The sequence below is a fragment of the Caretta caretta genome, chromosome 8 (assembly GCF_965140235.1).
Source record: "Caretta caretta isolate rCarCar2 chromosome 8, rCarCar1.hap1, whole genome shotgun sequence".
NCBI classification, from domain to species: Eukaryota; Metazoa; Chordata; order Testudines; family Cheloniidae; genus Caretta; species Caretta caretta.
This window is the reverse complement of record NC_134213.1, coordinates 4,561,226-4,579,004: the sequence shown is the minus strand read 5'-3', so window position 1 is coordinate 4,579,004 and position 17,779 is coordinate 4,561,226. Positions and strand designations below refer to the sequence as shown.

The 17,779-nt window shown below is 52.0% G+C and overlaps 2 protein-coding genes across 7 annotated transcripts in view; one reads left to right on the top strand and one right to left on the bottom strand.

Moving 5' to 3' along the window:
• The window catches only part of LARP1 (La ribonucleoprotein 1, translational regulator), a 79,907-nt gene extending 70,930 nt beyond the window's left edge, over positions 1 to 8,977 (top strand). For both annotated transcript variants that reach the window (XM_048860797.2, XM_048860796.2), the window contains exons 17-19: positions 33 to 142; positions 943 to 1,070; positions 2,764 to 8,977. In XM_048860797.2, coding sequence (XP_048716754.1) covers positions 33 to 142; positions 943 to 1,070; positions 2,764 to 2,985 — 460 coding nt within the window. In that variant the 3' untranslated portion in view covers positions 2,986 to 8,977. The remainder of the gene's footprint in view (positions 1 to 32; positions 143 to 942; positions 1,071 to 2,763) is intronic.
• FAXDC2 (fatty acid hydroxylase domain containing 2) overlaps positions 8,592 to 17,779 on the bottom strand; it is a 25,311-nt gene continuing 16,123 nt past the window's right edge. For 3 of the 5 annotated variants that reach the window (XM_048860802.2, XM_048860801.2, XM_048860805.2), the window contains 5 exons: positions 16,398 to 16,680; positions 13,924 to 14,129; positions 13,000 to 13,105; positions 12,183 to 12,349; positions 8,592 to 10,768 (listed from right to left, as the gene is read on the bottom strand). In XM_048860802.2, coding sequence (XP_048716759.1) covers positions 10,612 to 10,768; positions 12,183 to 12,349; positions 13,000 to 13,105; positions 13,924 to 14,129; positions 16,398 to 16,680 — 919 coding nt within the window. In that variant the 3' untranslated portion in view covers positions 8,592 to 10,611. The remainder of the gene's footprint in view (positions 10,769 to 12,182; positions 12,350 to 12,999; positions 13,106 to 13,923; positions 14,130 to 16,397; positions 16,681 to 17,779) is intronic. The other 2 variants (XM_048860806.2, XM_075131241.1) reach the window with 1 other exon arrangement.

Genomic DNA, 17,779 nt, shown 5'->3' with positions numbered 1-17,779 from the left:
CACGAGCCGGTGGCTGCCGCTGTGTTCTGCAGGTACGGCCTGGAGTGCCTTTTCAGATACTACAGCTACGGGCTGGAGAAGAAATTCCGGCCGGACATATTTAAGGATTTCCAAGAAGAAACCATCAAGGATTACGAAGCAGGTAGGTGGTTCCTTCGGCCGATCCTTGAAGCTTGTCATCCAGCCTTGCTCTCTGTGACGGGCTTCCTCTGGGAAGTCCAGCCGTGCTCCAGGTTTACTGTGGGAATGGTGACCGGGGAGCAGCGCTGGCTGTAACCGTCCAAGGGCTGTGTGGAGTAGAGCACATGGGAACCGTCGGTGACTCTGGGCTGAAAGGGACATCTGGCTGTTCGGGACACGGAGGTGGCTGGGGGCCTGGCGCTGGGAAGGCTAATGGAAATAGGCTATAGTCGATGTTCTCCAGATTCACCCTTTGTGGGACCAGGTCCTCCAGGTTCTCTGAGGGCTTGCAGTGACCCAACCCTCCGACTGAACAGGACCCCCTGCACCCAGAGCTAGTCACTGTCTCCCAGAGTGGGTGACCCAGTAGTGAGAGGGGTCCTCTCCTCTCCCATGGTTCAGCCATGCCGTCTGTGCTGTGCTCACAGCCCCTGCTGGCCTAGGGAGCGACAGGCCAACGCGGTCTCAGTGTGTGGAAAGCAGACAGGCCCTCCTCTGCGACTTCACCTCAAGATACACTCTTGGTGCCACGCGGTCATTGTGCCAGACCCAAAGGGTTTATTGAGGCGTCTCTGCACCCGATGGGTGGGTGCCACGTGGTTACAGGCAATCCCGTGCGCCCTTGGCGGAGATCCAGTGTATCGCAGTGAGCCTGAGAGGCCCCTTCGCACAGTGTCTGTGTTCGGGTGGAGGGTGCTTGTTAGGCTCTCGGGAGCCCTTCGTGGACCGCTCTGATGACTGTAGCTTTGTGTCTCGTAACAGGGCAGCTCTATGGGCTGGAAAAGTTTTGGGCCTACTTAAAATATTCCAAAGCCAAAAACCTGGACATTGATCGCAAGCTGCAAGAATACCTCAGCAAGTTCAAGCGCCTGGAGGACTTCCGAGTGGACGTGAGTAGGCGCTGCGGCTGATGGCTCTTCCCACTGCCCCCCCCAGCTCTTCCTCTCTTTTTCCTTCTCTCCCCCCCCCCCGCCCCATCTCCATCCCTATCCCTGACCACTTCTCCCAGGGCAGGGGCGGTGGGTGGAAATTCAGTCAGAATTGGGGCCAGGTTTAACTCAGCAGCAACCCCTAGTGTGGGGTTCAGGTCATCGCAGCTGGGTGGGGGAATAAAGACACGCCCCTTGTTTCTGTGTCGAAGGGCCCCCTGAATACAGGGCTGTTCCTTGGCTACTCGGTCTCCATGGGAATAATATTTAGCTTGGTTTTGCTTCCCCGGCTCTGGACAGCTGTGAATTGCTTCCCTGCTGGAGAGAAGCATGGGCCTTGCTTTGATCCCACATGCTCTTTTGTAGCCAGGCGGTGTGTGGGGGAGGCCGGAGGACGCTCCCCCACACATTGTGAATGGGGTTAAGGTTCGTTTTCTCCCGAGATCTCTGAGGAGGAGTCAGTGACTTTCAGAGCAGCTGATGTACAGCTCGACAGCGCCTAGGGGCTGGCAGCACATGCGTGCGAATGTCAGGGGCAGGAGATAGGAGAGAGAATTTCAGATGAACTTTGAAATAAGGGGGGGCTGGGCAGGAGGCTGCTGCACAGATAGCGTATGGGTGTTGGAGGTGGGGCAGGACAGAAGAACAGTCAGTGTTAGATAAGGAGAGAGAGAGGGGCCTGCCTGGTATGGTGGAGCCAGGAAAGCTAACCCTGCCCCACTGGCATGTTGCTCAGCTCTCAGGGGTTATCACAGGCCTCTCCGATAGGAGTTGTTTGCGTCGGATCAGTTACTCCTCTGTACCTGCCAGCCCGTGCCCAGCACTCACGAGGGTGCCACTGGGTTTGCATATTGGGAGCCAGGTTAAGCCTGTTTGTACAAACATTAACCCTATTAACCCCCCCGTCCCCAGGGAGACAGGTAAGTATTTCTCCTCCCCATTGTGTCCATGAGAAAAACCCAGCACCCAGTTAGCTGGCTTGCTTGGTGGAGCCAGGTTTGGTAGTCAGAGCTGGTTCCTCGTGCTGCACCGGACTGCTGGACCATACTGCTCTGCTGAGAGAGGCTTGGCAAAGAGGGGGAACCTGCGAAGCTGAGCTTCGCTGGAGGCCCCGATGCCGTACCTGCACGCAGTTAGGGGATGAATCCTGGCGGTGGTGGGTTGGCACCATCGGTGTATTTAGAGCAGGCCGCATCCCAGTGGGACCTCGTGTCAGGAAGCGCGAATGATTTGCCTGCTGTCATGACTCAGCAGGAAGCAAAAGCAGCTCGAGCTGCTGCCTCCTGGGGAGAGGAATTGGGGATTATAACAAGAAAGGGAGGCCGAAAACTGCCCCAGGCCGAGGATCGGCCTAGGCCTGAAGCCAGTTCGCCCCACAAGAATTCTTCCCTCTGGCTCCCTAATGCAGCCAGAGTGCAGCCCTCCCCCTGAGCACCTGCGTGAGCAGATGGAGAGGCTGAGCTAAGGTTAACTCCCCTGTCCCCCTTGTTCCCTGGGATCCAGGGAGGGCTCTTGTACCTGTCGATGGGGCTTCCCAGGTGACAGGTGCAGAATATGGATACGAGGGGGTGGTGGAGGCAAGACCGCGGCAGCGTGCGTGGGGGTGACTTGCTTTGAGATAGCTGCTCTGATGCCAGGGTTCTTTCTCTTTCAGCCACCCATGGGAGAGGAAGGTGGTCACAAGAGATTCCCATCAACGCTGGGAGGAGACGGAAGGAAGCGCTACCCCTCCCAGTCTTCCAGCAAACCGGTCAGCCACTCCCCATCCAGCCAAGCCCATGCCTCGCCCAGCCAGCCTGTGAGAGAGGATGCCAAAAACCTGAGCCACCATGCCCTTGCCACAGCGGCTGTGGAATCTCAAACACTGGGGAAGTAGAGAAGCTGGAGCTTCTGCTTCCTATTGGGGAAGGGGTGGGTTGGTGGGGAATTTGACCGGGGGAGGGGAGAAGTGCGGTGGGGAGGGACTGCAAGGGAGTTGGAACGTGGGTGTCCAAGAATAGGCTGCTGGGGGAAACTTCAACGCACACAACCTCTCTTGTGGCTGGAAAACAAGACGATCCCAATCCAAAAAGGATCCTTTGCTTGCTGTCTGTCACTGACTGAAGCCGGACCCCCTCCGCCCCCACTTTCATGTCTTAGCTTCTTTCTGGGTGGGTTGGGAAGGGGGAGATATTTTTTTTATTATATATATATCAAGTTTTAAATTATTGATAGAAGTTCGTCTGGATTTACCAAAATCACTCTGCGCTACGCAGCTCCCACCTCCCTCACCCCTCCCCGACCCGACACGCACCCCTTCGGGTCAGCTATGCAGCCTGCTCGGAAAGCTACGAAGCTCCGCGTCGAGTCGGCCTGCGGAACCACTGACGTTCCTGACCCGGCTGACTTCACCCATTCCGGATACAAGGATGCGTTTTAAAAACAAAAACCCAACCGATACAGAAAGACTTGATTGTATTTGCCCCTCCTCCCGCCAGTTCCATTTCCCAGGGTGGGTTCTCCCTCCACCCAACTAGCCCTTCCATCATGGACAATTGGAAGTCAACCAAAGGACCTTGACCAGACATCGCAGTGGGCTCATTCGACCCTTCTGTGCGATGACGGGATCTGCAGGCTCGTGCAGGAACGCTGACTGCACTAGAAGCAGGAGCTTTCTCTTCCTCCCCCTTTGAAAACCACAAAAAACAAAACAAAAAAAAAACCCAAACCCTCTCCACAGACTGCTCTCCCTTGGCTTTCTTCCTTGAAAATAATTGTTGCCTTATTGTGGAGTGGGAGTTCTGTGCCCCGCCGGACTTCCTCACGTGGCCTCGGGGCGTGGCGTCTGCGTGGGGCAAGAGCCCCTTCGTAACCGCCTCCCTGTGGGACTCCTGCGGGGAACGGCTGGCGGTCTCCCGGGCGACCCGGTTGCATTGACACAGACACCGGAGCTGCTCCCTGCGGCCGAGAGGGACGCTGTAGGAACCACGCCGGACGATCCCCTTCCCTTGGAGGTGGGCTGTAGGCCCCGCTCTGGAGAGGACGCCGTGCTGACGCAGCTTAATCTAAGACTTAGCCTACGTAGTTGAAGCCGATGTGATGTATATACTGTTGTAGCGTCCTTCCTGCTACAGCAACTGTCCGTGCTGTTGCCTCACTCAGACTTAGAGGTGCACTGTCATTTTCTTTCTTCCTCCGCCAGCCCAACAAGCAGGGGGAGCGCTGGGGGGTGGGGTGGGAGAGGTTGGTTATCGGCCAGCTGGGAGGGTAGGAGGCTAGCAGGAAGGGGGACAGCCCCAGTGGCCGGATTTCTCACTGTTGAGGGGAGACGTGGAGCCAAGAGTAACGTGACGGTCCCAGAGCATGTTCGTGCTACGCCATGGCAGCTGAGGAAAGCGGATACCGAGAACCCATCTTGGACGAGCGCTGACCCCAGGGGCTGGCTGGGTGGGGTTGGTCTCAATTCAGCAGGCTGCCTGCGAAATGCGGTCTCAGTGCGGGTTTCCCTGTTACAGACTGGTGCATTCAAACTTCCTCTTTCCCCCCGTTAGGGTGCACGGCAGGCACCATGCTCCAGCTGTCGCGAAGCCCTGGGTTTTGTTCGCCCGACCACAGCACCGCTGGGGCATTTATCACACTCAGCGGTGCGCTACAGGAGCCGGCTTCGGGGGGCGCCTCATCCCCCAGCGCGTGCGTTCGGACTCTCCGGAAGACAAGCTGAGCCTGGTGGGGTTTGGCCGGGGTGGGGAGCAGACGGGGCTGAGATGGCGCAGAAGGAAGTTGTGGCTCACAGGTGTTCTGCATCCCAGCCAGGAGGCAGTGCAGAATTCAGGCTTGAAGGCAGAGGTGGATCCCCTGGGAGGGGAAGGGGTACTTCCCTTGCTGGTAATATGCTCCGCCTCCATGTGTTTCTGCGTGTGCTTTGCTGGGTTCTGTGCTGCATCTCCTGCGTGTGCTGGCCTTGCAAGCCAGGGAGGAACTTGCTCGACAAATATTGAAAACAATGTCTGTCTGCAGATGCTGCTGCCTTGGCCCGCTGCTGTCTGGGTAGTGGGGGGGAACCTTCCCCCCCAGCTCATTGTCACCCCATCAGCTTTTAGTGCAATGGCATGTCACTTCTGAGCATCCTGCTGATTTAGGGCTGTCACATACTAGGGCACCATGCCTGGCAAGGGGGGGTGTCTCTAGGACTTGCATGCTGCTTAGTAGCTGGGAACCCTGCCCTGTACCTACAGGAAGCCCAGCGGTGCTGGGGGAGGGGGGCTGGAGGGCAGCAGTTCCGAGCAAAGCTCAGTACAGCAAGCTGGGTGGATCACCTGGAGTTTGTCACCATTGGGTATCAGCATCGCCAGAGGCAGGTAATGAGAGGTCCGTGAGCTGCTAATGGCCCTGTCCAGCGAAAGCAACCAGCTTCTCAGAGTTATACTGCTTAAAACAGGCTGCTGTGGGGAGCGGGGGCAGAGATGCTGGTTGTTTCAGAGCAGCTTTGGGTGACTCTACAGCCAGGCTGCTGTCGCTAGCTAGAGCCGAGCCAAGGGAACTGAGTGGCTGGTACTTTGTGTTCCCTCAAATCAAGATCCTGGTATATTCCGCAACTAAAGCCTGCTAATGCTTTAAACACAGAGGCCTGCCCCAGTGTCCTTGCCTTATTCTGCCGTGTCTGGGATAGCACGGAGTGCCCAGTTGGCCATGTGAGCCGCAACATGCAGGTGCAGCGCTATTGCGTGTCAGCCTTGACTTTGAAATTCCCTCGTCTTGTGAGCTGGAGCCAAACCCTCACTCTTGCAGGTGTGCTGGGATTTAGATGGGGGTGGTAGGGAAGAGCCTGGAGGACACTGAGGAATGACTGCGGAGACACCGCTGTCTCTGTTGTTGGGGCGGGGGGCATGGTCTCTTTGTTACCAGTTGTTTGCATCTGAACAACTCAAACCAGGAATTAGGAGAAATGGGCTCGCCTTGAGGAGTGGTTGCTTGTGAAATCCAACAGGCTAAAGGAGCCATTGAAGATGGCAGAAGTGCCCAGGAACGTCCCAGAGAGCTTCAGAGATCCAAACTGATTGATTTGCTGTTCTGTCTTTGTTTGTGCGACACCCTCTCAAATTTCAGCCCAGCGCAGTTTGTTTCCCATTTTAGTCAGTGGTCTGTCATTTGTCGTCCGTGTAAATGGGACCTGCCTAGAAAGACGTCTCTGCAGGAGAAGCTTGCCCAGAGGAGAGATCCCAGCAGTTGTGCAACAGCCCAGGATTGACATGCTGTGGAATTGTAGCAGATTACAATAGGGTCAAGTGTGAGCTGTGTTTGCATGTTGCTGTGTGAGGCAGGCCCAGATCCCCGGGGAAGGGAGAGGAGATGTGGAAATGAACCCGAGAGAGGCAGCTGCATTGCGTCATGCGTGTGGTCCTGAAGACTGAAATAAATCAAGGCAGCAAGGTCCTGTTTCACCCTATGCTCTAGAGGGAGAGGGGACTTTTGCTCTTTACTCCCTGCAGTGTACAATGTATACCCCTTTCCAAAGGGGGGAGGACAATGAAGTATTTGGCACCAGGAGTACGAGTCTATGGCAGCATTGCTCAGATGAGGGCTGACCCCATAGGGTTCTAGCCTGTGTCCACAGGCACAGAGCCCCACAGCCTGCCGAGTGGGTACCAGGGCTGAGGGGTGACTGAATGCTAAAATTGACCCCAGAGAGGTCTGCCATGCCTCATGGTGCACACGGGGTGAGTCTCTGGAGGCACCTTCCCAAAGCTAAGTGAGACCCACCTCTGCTATGTAGAATATATCTACAGCTAGAGGATTGCATGTGTCTGAACGCCCCTGCGAGGAGGGGTGGCGGCTGTTGAAATTGGTTTCCCGTCTAGAGAAGAGCAGATGGTCTGACCTCTGCATTGGCCTGATTTCCTTCCCCCACCACGGCTTTCCCGAGAGGAACTTTAACTCCCTTCTAGTCAGGGATGGTCCATCTTGACTCTCCCACCTCCTTTTAAAAAAACAGATAAAAAAAAAAATGGTTCTCGCATGTGCTGATGGGTTCTGTAGCTTGCAGTTGCCATGTCTGCGGCAGAGGCAGCTGTTAATGCAGAGCCAAGTCTGCCCCACGGCCCCCAGGTGGGGGTGCAGTTGGCCTTGCTATTCCAGGTGGAAGAAATGTCTGTTAAATCATGTGCATCTCCTCTCTCGGGCCCTGCACGTTGGTGTCCATCTTACAGACAGACAGCTGTGGCAGGATCCAAAGCACTGTGGTTCAGGATTTTTACAGAGGTCGGGTGGTTTGGGGGTTTTGTTTTTTTTAAAGGAAAATGTGTATAGGGAGCTGCTGCTCTGTCTGCTCCTCGTGGCTTGTTTCCCCCTCCCGGTGGTTATCTGTAATTGTTGGGTTCTGTCCAGGTTCACTCACTCTGCTTCTGATTGGTTGACTGTACTGTAACAAATGACATATTAACCTCAATACTCTGCCATACTTCTGTACATGTACAATACGGCAATGCGGAGGGGAGCCTTTTAGCTGTTAATGCCTTTCTGATCTATACTTTGTTTTATCAAACACACACACAAACCTGTATATGTAGCAGATTGTTTGCAACACTCTATATCCTCCGTGTGTCTCTTCTCCGAGACCTTGGGTTGTCAGCTCGCTTTCTTTTGGAATCAACGTTAGGCTCTTAATAAGGAGAGGGTTGCTACACTTGATGTTAAATGCCTCACTGACTTTTTAGTTTTAATTTCCAATTCCTATAATAATAGAGGAGAGTGGGTGTGGGTTTTGGGTTGTTTTTTTTTTTGTTTTTTTTTTTTTTTTTGAAAACAGTTTCATCTCTGATGTGGATTGGGTGGAGTGACTTAAAAAAAATTCTAGGGGTAACGTTTCAAAGAGTCGTTTACATCTTCAGTTTCTGAAGACACTTGAACATAGGACCGACGTATCTGTGACAAGCACACCCTATTGTTGGAAGCTCTGAGCGTGAAAGGGCATGGGCTTAAACCTATCCATTTCGGTTTTTATAGACGCTTTTTCATGTCAAACGTTAGATGTATTTCAACTAACACCCCAACCCCTCCTCTTTATTCCTCAGTGGTACATTCCCACTTCTCATCACCTCCAGAATATCAGTCTTGTACAGTAGGTTGGCTTGTACCAATGATATCCCTGGGAGACGGGGGCTTGGTATCATTTCATCCATTGGAGTCTTCCTGGCATAGTGTTGTGTGCCTGTGGGAAAGGATGGCTGAACTCTCTTCCCTTGCCAATCCCAGCCTTGGGGGGTCCCTGTGGAATGTACTACCATTGGGGTTGGAACCCCAGCCCATGGATTCTGACTTGGAAATTGACACTGAGTTTAACTGGTGGTGGTTGGGGCAGGCTGGGTTTTCCAGTGTTTTTGTCTAGATGCTCATCACTCAGCCAGAACAAAAGGGGATATAAGTTTGATCTGGCTGCCCTTTCCAACCAGGCCCTGTCTCTGTCCCAACCTCATCCCTCTACTCCCAAAAACGAAAGAGAAAAAGTGTTTTGCAACCTTCTTCAGCTGCGTTTTATTGTCGAGACAAATTTAAAATGACTTATCAGACCACTCATCACTGGGGAGGAAAATCTTGTTAACACAACCCACTCTGTGATCCATCTTCTGTTAATAGTACATAATCCTGACTTGTGTGCCAGGATCATCATCCCATTTAAAAGGAAAAGAAAAACAACCACAACAACAACAAAAAAATGTAAAATACTTGAATGAGAGCTTTGTATTATAACAGTAATATTATTCGGAGTGTCTGCTGTCTAGGCTGCTGTGATTCATTATTCTAGTAACGCTTTAGTCCTTTGTAATTTGTGGTCATTATGCTTTTCCCTTTTTAATACAAAAAAACGTATAAAAATAAAAACCTCAAAAGACCGTGTGGTATGGACTCTCCTGTCCCTGCAACCTTCCTTGCTCTGGGGTCTAAGGGTCTGAGTTATAGATCAGACACGTCTCATGGGGAATGAATACTCGTGAAGGTGAGACACGGATGGCACCCGACACGTACGCTGCAGCTGGGCACTATACAAGGTCTCCGCAGAAGAGCTCTTGTAGGACTGCTCAGTCTCAATCCCGTGCACTCTTCCCTTGCTTGTTCCTGTCCCAAGCCCCCATGCTGGGGCACTATACAAGGTCTCCGCAGAAGAGCTCTTGTAGGACTGCTCAGTCTCAATCCCGTGCACTCTTCCCTTGCTTGTTCCTGTCCCAAGCCCCCATGCTGGGGCACTATACAAGGTCTCCGCAGAAGAGCTCTTGTAGGACTGCTCAGTCTCAATCCCGTGCACTCTTCCCTTGCTTGTTCCTGTCCCAAGCCCCCATGCTGGGGCACTATACAAGGTCTCCGCAGAAGAGCTCTTGTAGGACTGCTCAGTCTCAATCCCGTGCACTCTTCCCTTGCTTGTTCCTGTCCCAAGCCCCCATGCTGCTCTGCCAACACACCTCAGGCCTGATTTTCAGCACTCGCTGCTCTGGGTGCTCTGTGATACTTTCAGTTGTGTCCTAATGGTGTAGTGGTTTTCTGACAGGGAGACCATTTTGTTTAAGGGATTTGCAGCTCTCCCTACCAAACAGCTCAGGAGAACAGTGATGTCGGGGAGCTCTTCCATCACGTATAACTTTATGCAATCCTAGGGGTTTCCCTTTGCCTACTTTGCTGTGTTGGAATTCAGGTGAGTCTTGGTGGGATGGAGCAGTCAGCCCCTACTAGCTATGCTAATGAGACTTCAACCCCAGAACCTCCGTCCTAGAAAGTTCCCTTTGTGACTTGCATTTTGGTTTCATCCTCCGTATTAATTGTTAAAACGATAAAACCTGTGTCGTGCTCCCAGTAATGTAGCACTGTGCTGTGTGGGGGTAGCATCTGCCTGACCCTTGCTGGTGATCAGTGATGGTTTGAAGCCTGAAGCCCTTATCTCATAGGTATGGGGAGTAACCGTACTGTGGGATGTTGAGCTCTCAGGGCTGATGGTGCTGGTGAAGTGGTTACGAAGGGCCACATTGCCCCAACAAGCGTGTTTCCATGTGGTCTTCGGGTTGATTCTCCCAGGCCCAGAGTGCTGGGATGAGATCAGGGCAGGCTGAATGCCTGGAGTGCAGTGCTCTTGAATTCCCCTGTGACTCCCCATGCAATGCAGGTGAGATTTCGTCCTGGGTCCAAAAGCCTCAAGCAGGAAATGGGAGATCTGAACAGCAGCCATTTCTGTGGGGCTGGAAGGAAACCTGCATGGGGCAGTCTGTGGGCAGCTTGATCCAGGGGACTAAAAAAACGCTACGCTCACTTCAGGAGGCTCCCCAGCTGTAGGGCTGCTGCCTGGAGCTGAGCTCTGCACTCCAGGCTGCGGGGGACTGAAGGGAAGCGAGTTCAAATGTCACCAGCAACGGGTTATGGTTCCGCTTTGTCTTTGATACTTAGGATGAACAATAACCTGCTTCTCATTAGAAAATTACTTGGCATAATCATGGTTCCTAGCTCTCATGATTCCCCCGTGCAAGCCGCAGGGGAGGCGGGTTCACTTGGCTTTCTTGGGTGAGTCGGGAATGCTCTCCGTGAGAGGGGTGAGGCTCAGCAGGATAACGTGCCTCTCGTAGGCCTTGGTTTGCTTGAAGAGCGTGTCTGTTCCATGCAGGCGGTCCAGCACCCCCAGGACTCCGTAGCACTGATTGAACCTGGCAGCCAAGCACAAAGGGACCACGCAGGGTACTGCAGGTTACAGTCGAGAAACAAGGTAGGCCATGCAGATCTCTTCCCTTTCACCCCCTCCCATAGCCTGTGTCCCTATCAGAGCCCCGCCAATCCTGCTTTACGTTCTTTGTCTCTCCCAGCCTTTTGCTCTGCAGCCTGTGGAGGACTGGATGGGGTTTAGCCCAGAACCTGCCCATTCCGCTACCTAGTCATCTAGGAAAGGTGTTGAGCCAGGGGTGTTCTCCATCCCTAGGCACTGCGGGCTGCCTTTGCAGCCATCACCAGCCAGGGAGTGAGAGAGTGGGACTCTGCCAGACAGCCACAACTCCAAGCTACATGAGCTCCTGTGGCCACAGGAAGACCAGACTGCCTGTACACGCACCTATGGCCAAGGAAGCTATGAGCTGGCTATGAGCCATAGGGTCTGATGTCCCCAGTGATCCGTGCTCCTGGCATACAGCATGATCAGTGTCCTGAAGAGATGGGGTGATATGCACTGGTTGATACATCAGGTATCACTCCATCCTTAGGTTGGAACTGAACTGTCCTCCCCATTCCTGCAGGAAAGGGAAAGCAGTGCTCAGGAAGCGATGCTAGCCAAGGAGCCTGGTCAGGGACCTGAGCAGAGCCCTGGGAACCAGGACCTCCTTCGGGACTCTACCTGCAGGCCTGACACTGCTTTGCTCTGCTACCTTTGTAAAAAGGTGCTCCTACGTCACCTCCCCTGGGGGGTGGGAGTTAACAATTATGTGTCACAGCACTTTGACCAGGCGAAGCCAGGTTCCTGCTGTGTCAGGCTTTTCAGCTGTGAGAATGTCTGTCTGGCTTTTCCATTGCTGCCTTTGGACAGAGAAGGAATTAAGCAGCCAGAAAGATGCTCCACGGAGCATTGTCTGTGATGCCCTAGATCACTGCTAGGGAAGACCAGGCTATGCCTGCTTCTCTGGACCCTACACATTATTTTCTCTGTCTAATCCACCCAAGAAACCTGAGCTCAGGTTCAGCATTTGGGTTTCTGCTTCGTAGCCAGTTTTCCAGCTCCTCGGACCGCGAAACAGAAAGGAAAATGTCAGTGATTTGTCTGAAGGTTGCACGGTAGGTCAGTGGCTGAGCTGAGGTAAGAAAGCAGGAACTGTCCAAGGCCCAGTCCTCTGCTCTGACCTCTCAGTGCTTCCTGTTTACAAAGGGTGAGGAGGCTGGATACATTCAAGCTGCCTTCAGGGGAACCAGACTGAGGTGGGGCAGATGGAGTCCCAGAGTAGAGATTGACTAGCAGTCATGTCAGACTGTTTGGCCCTCACAAATGGGCTACGGCCCATCCCCACCACTGATGGGCTGACCCAGTCCACAGAGCATGGGGGGAGGAGCAGCTATATGGATAGTGTCCAGTGACCTTACTTGAGGTGGTGGAAGTCGTGGAACTCTGGCGAGGGGAGGAAAGGCAGGTGGTAGCCGCAGTGCGAGATGGATGTAGTCAGAATAGCAAGGCAGAGCCACACCATGATGGAAGCAACATGGGATCCCAGGATTATCGGACCCACCAGCAAAGGCAACATGTTGGAAAACTGGAATTCAGACACAAGCCCTGCCTCGTTAACATGCACACCCAAACCTTCTGTTCATAAGGTCGCAACCGGCGTCTCCTCTTGTTGCTTGTGCTATGGGAGCACCTAGAACCTAGTGCAGCCCGGTGCTGCTGTTGCTGAACTTGGTTGAAGTGGAATAGTGGGAGTTGAGCGCCTTGTGGAGGTGTTGTAAGTTAGCTAGTGCTGCTGTGGGAGTCCCTGGGAGTGTTCTGCCAATGCACCTAAGAGACTGGGATAAAGGAGGTGACAGAGGCCAACTCCCACTGTAACTCAGTCTATGCAGTAATATCTTCCACCAGCCTCAAGGAGGCCCCATTCCATCAAGTCCCAACCTGCCAGAGGCCCTGGCTCCCAAAAAGTTTGTCTTGACAGTAGATTGACCCTGTTGTACCTGGCTCTACCCTAAGAGCTTGTAGTCCCACTGCAAGGAGCCACAAGACACTTCTACTACAGCAGCTTTTTGGAGATGCCACAAATCCCAGCTTCATCTCCCAACAGGAAGAGTCTGAAGTGTAGCTACTCTCCTCCCTTCCCACAAATCCTCACCGAGTGGAAATGCAAAGCCCACAGCAACGGGTTGGGTTTACTTGATAGGCTGCTGGGCAGTGACCCCAAGAGGACCTGCTTACCAGGTGCTCGACCGGATGAGCATAGAGGGAGACTACACCAATGGGAGCGGTCCATTCATGGTGCTTCTTGTGTATGCGCTTGTACAGAAGCGGGTGATGAACAAGCCTGCATGGAGAGAACCAGAACAAAGTCTTCAAGTCCAGTCAACCCGGAGACCAATGTCACTCCGGGTGCATCCTCAGTACTTTTCTAATCTATAGGTTTTTAGAGCAGCCAAGTGAATTAAAGACCAGGGCTAGCCGTCAGGACTCATGAGTCAAGGCAGAACCCGAAATAGAACCCAGGTGTCCTTGGGCAATTCACCCAGCCTGTGTATATTCCTGCAATTGCTTTGTTTGCTGTTGAACTGCCTCTCTCTTTTTATGAGGTAGGTATTTTTTTTCTTTGATTTTACTCTGCATCTTTGTGTGTGTGTGTATGTAATAGTAGTGCTCAGGAGATCTGGAGAGTTGGGAGCTGGGTCCCATCGTGCCCAGCGCTGTACACGTGTATAGGAGGTCATGGTCCTTGACCAGGGAGTTCAGTCTTTTTGGTCTACATATACACAATACACTCTTTCTAGATTTTCTTTGGCTGGTGTATAGTTCTTCCTATAAGCAATAGTTACAGCCTCCTCCCTCCAACTCGACTGCTTTAGATTATAGCTTACTTATAAAATCAACTTGCCTTTTCCATCCCTCAGCCTGTGGGCTAGTCCATCTCAATCCTCTTACTTTCATAATCTGGTTAAACACGGCCCCTGGTAGCGTTACACCACCAAGAGCTCCCAAAGGAAAGGCTGGTGCCACTGACTGGCCAAGGTTAATGGAGGTGTTTTGTTGAGGGAACGGTCATAATTCAGGACAGAGCGGTCCCCATTTGTTAGGGAGCTTAAAGGAGGAAGAAGCAGCTGCAGGACAGACTAGTTCTCTTGCCCAACTCACCGGTGTGAATAGTAGAAGAGAATTTCTTCCACCAGGGTAAAAATGGACAACTCCAGGAGAAACCAGTGAAAGGTGGGTAGTTCCTCACTGCAGGGCTGTCCCCGCCACTTCATGATGGGGAGCATGAGCATCATCATTGGGAGAGAGATGAAAACCTGATTAAACAGCACTGTGTGAACAGCCTGCCGCAGCTTCGCTGGATCCACCTGCAAGAGAGGAGACTCTGCTAATGCTAGCCATGGAGCCATGCAGCTCTGGGCTCTGGGGAGAGGGAACCTTTCCAGGACTCAGGCCTTGGATGTTGGTAAGTTAGTTTGTTTTGGGTTTTTTGGACCAAGTTTCACAAGTAGGCAAATAACCAAGAAACTGATCTGCCTAAAGTTCAGCGCCCTCATTCTTTGTGTCGTTGGCAGCTGAGTGCCTGGCTCTGCTGTTGGCAAAGCACACAACTGAAGGAGAGGGGCGAGAGGTAGGATTGACAAACACGCTTTCGGTACCCAGCAGCTGATCAGCCTTTGCTGTCTAAGCAGGATACTTCCCTACGCCAGCCTGAGCAGCTCCAAGGCTGGAATTAAGTGAGCACATCTCCGGTGTTGATGGCTCAGCATGGCCACGCTGATGTAAGACACCACTATTATTTCAAGGCTTTGTCTTCACTGCAAAAAAGGTGGGTGTGTTATAGTGAGTCAGGGCTCTCTCTCTGTAAAGACATCTTTTGGCAGTGGCAGATACCGACTCTTGTCTCCAACCACAGCCCCCGGGGTGCATTGCTCCACCTTGCTTCAAGGAGGAGCAATAAAAAAAGCCAAGTGCCCTTCTCAGGGTTGATGGGTCCCCGATTGAATGGTCTCCCTCCAGCTTTCCCCATGACTTCCTGATCCTGCTTGCTCTCCCTGGACAAACAGCTGAATGGCTGTGGCTGCAATTTTCCTTTCTATAATCTTAATTAAAGACCTTAGTGTACAATTTGAGGTCATCTCCAGGGCCAGGGGTCTGAGTCTGGTGTTACAGGAATATGTCTCAGCTCACCTGCACAAAAGCTGTAACATGCTTTAACCTGCAGCCCCACGGCTCTAGGAAAGGGGTAGAACCCTTCCCTGCATCTGGCGGTGATTTCTCTGACTTAGTTCCCCATGTCCTGTTGATCACTGTGGCCAGGGCTGTGTGCACAGTGCAGTTATACAGCAGCGTGACTGTGAATTGCTTTAAAGTGCTACCTAACTACAGTCCAGCATTTGAAATGACATTGAAAGAACTCTTTAGCCCACACAGTTATGAAGAAACCTTCCAAATGTGATATGAATAGCAGCCAGCTGCTGTCTGCCTGAACCTGGCAGTGCCCCGAGGTATGAAACTTTTCCCATTTACCAAACTGGGGCGTTAACACTGAAGTCTGACAACATACGCTTATTAACCGCTGTTCAGTTTAGCAATCAACTCACGCTGACATAGGTGCTTGCCTTTTTTGCGTGTAGTGAAAAATACTGGGGCGTTGGGGCAACTGATTGCTTACTGTCAAAGGCAGGGGGAAAGGAGGAGTTAGCCATGGTCTATGCTTAATATCACAACTGCATAAGTTAGAGTTGTGTGTATGGGGGGAAACATACCCTAGCAATGTGGACAAAACCCCTAGTGTAGACATAGCTTCTGGTGCCTTCGCTCATGGCTTTCGGTGACCTAGTGCAGGCTGCCAACAGAGCTATGCTGCTGTGGGCTCTGTAGTGTAGACACAGGCTTAGGCTGTCTCTACTCTATGGAGACTATATGCTGGCGTAGCAACACCAGTATAGCCCCGTGGTGTCGCTGTAGCCTATACTGCTGGGAAGGGGTGTTTCTAATGGGGTAGGAACACAGCCTTGCCAAGAGACATTAGTTACATGGACAGAAGCATTCTGCTATGTTGACAGCGGGGACTAGGTCACCATAGTGATGTCTGTCAGGGGCTGGGTTTTTCACACCCCTGCCTGCAGCTATGTTGACTTAACTTCACACCCCTGAGTACTGTAGCTATGTAGCCCCAACCCCTGCTGTCCATGCAGCTAGGTTAATGGAAGAGTGCTTCTGTCTACCTAGGTACTGCTACTCAGGGAGGTGGATTACCTACATCAACCGGAAAACCCCTCCCGTCGCTGGAGGAAGCATATCTGCTACAGCTCATACAGCCGTGCTTCTACCTGGCATCTCCCCTTGGCTAGCTTAGGAAGCCCCCTTTCTCCCAACCCCAGCTAGCTTTTGTGGATCACAGACTAAGGTGCCTAACTCAGACTTGGGACATCGTAGTGAGTTTTCTCGGCACATAGCTAGTGTGACACCTAACATCTAACTGCATGGGGGGCACTGAGGCCTAAAACATTTGCCGAAGGGCATCTGTGCCAGGGCTGGGAACTGACCGCAGCTGGCCTGCATCCTAAGCCTTGCCCTAACCACAGAACCATCTGTCCCCTGTACATTTGCATGCCATGTAGAATTCTTGCCTTGATTCTATTCCGCCAGCCCCCAGTGTAGAAGAGCATGAGGTTTTGGGAGGGTGGGGTGAAGGAGACTGACAGCTCTGCCTCCCCCATCCTCCCTTCTTCCTCTAAGAAAATGCAGGTGGTATTCGTCCAGCTCGGCAGGCACGGCGAGAAATACCTACAGGGTCGTTTTTGCCCAACTGAATTCGGTACCGGGTGATGAAATTGGGCTTTCCGGTCCCATCTGCCACCATCAGGAGTCCATTGAAGCACCAGTAAACAAGGCTTGGAACTAAGGCCGTGCCTGTGGTAGAAGGAGAGAGAGATGGGCAGAGATGGCTTGTCAGGATTCCTTCCCCACTCTGAACTCTGGGGTACAGATGTGGGGACCCGCATGAAAGACCCCTTAAGTTTATTCTTACCAGCTTAGGTTAAAACTTCCCCAAAGCCCAGATTCCTTTCTTGCCTTGGGATGGCTGCTGTCACCAAGTGATTTAACAAACAATCAGGGAAAGGACCACTTGGAGTCCTATTCCCCCAAACCTACACCCCCTTTCCTGGGGAAGGTTTGAACATATATCCTCACCAATTGGTTACAAAGGGACTACAGACTCAAACCCCTGGGTCTTAGAACAATGGAAAAATCAGTCAGGTTCTTAAAAAGAAGAATTTTATTTAAAGAGAAAAGGGTAAAAGAATCACCTCTGTAAACTTAGGCTGGTAGTTAACCTTCCAGAGTAGCAGAAAATTCAAAGAGCACAGAGGAACCCCCTCTAGCCTTAGTTTCAAAGTTACAACAAAACAGGGATAAATCTCCTTCTAGCAAAGGGAAAATTCACAAGTTGAGAAAACAAAGATAAACTAATATGCCTTGCCTGGCTGTTACTTTCAAGTTTGAAATGAGAGACTTGTTCAGAAAGATTTGGAGAACATGGATTGATGTCCGGTCCCTCTTTGTCCCAAGAGCGAACAGGCCACACAAACAAAGCACCCAAAACAAAACCTCTCCCCACCCAGATTTGAAAGTGTCTTTTGTCCCCATTTTTCAGAGGAACAGCCGTGTTAGTCTGTATTCGCAAAAAGAAAAGGAGTACTTGTGGCACCTTAGAGACTAACAAATTTATTTGAGCATGAGCTTTCGTGAGCTACATCTGATGAAGTGAGCTGTAGCTCACGAAAGCTCATGCTCAAATAAATTGGTTAGTCTCTAAGGTGCCACAAGTACTCCTTTTCTTTTTGTCCCCATTGGTTCCTTTGGTCAGGTGCCAATCAGGTTACTTGAGCTTCTTAACCCCTTACAGGTAAGGAAGAATTTAGGCTACCCCTATGGTTATGATACTGCTGAAAAAAGGGGAGCCTTTGTCCATCAGAAATGATTGATATTGCAGTGGTGCCTGGAGGAC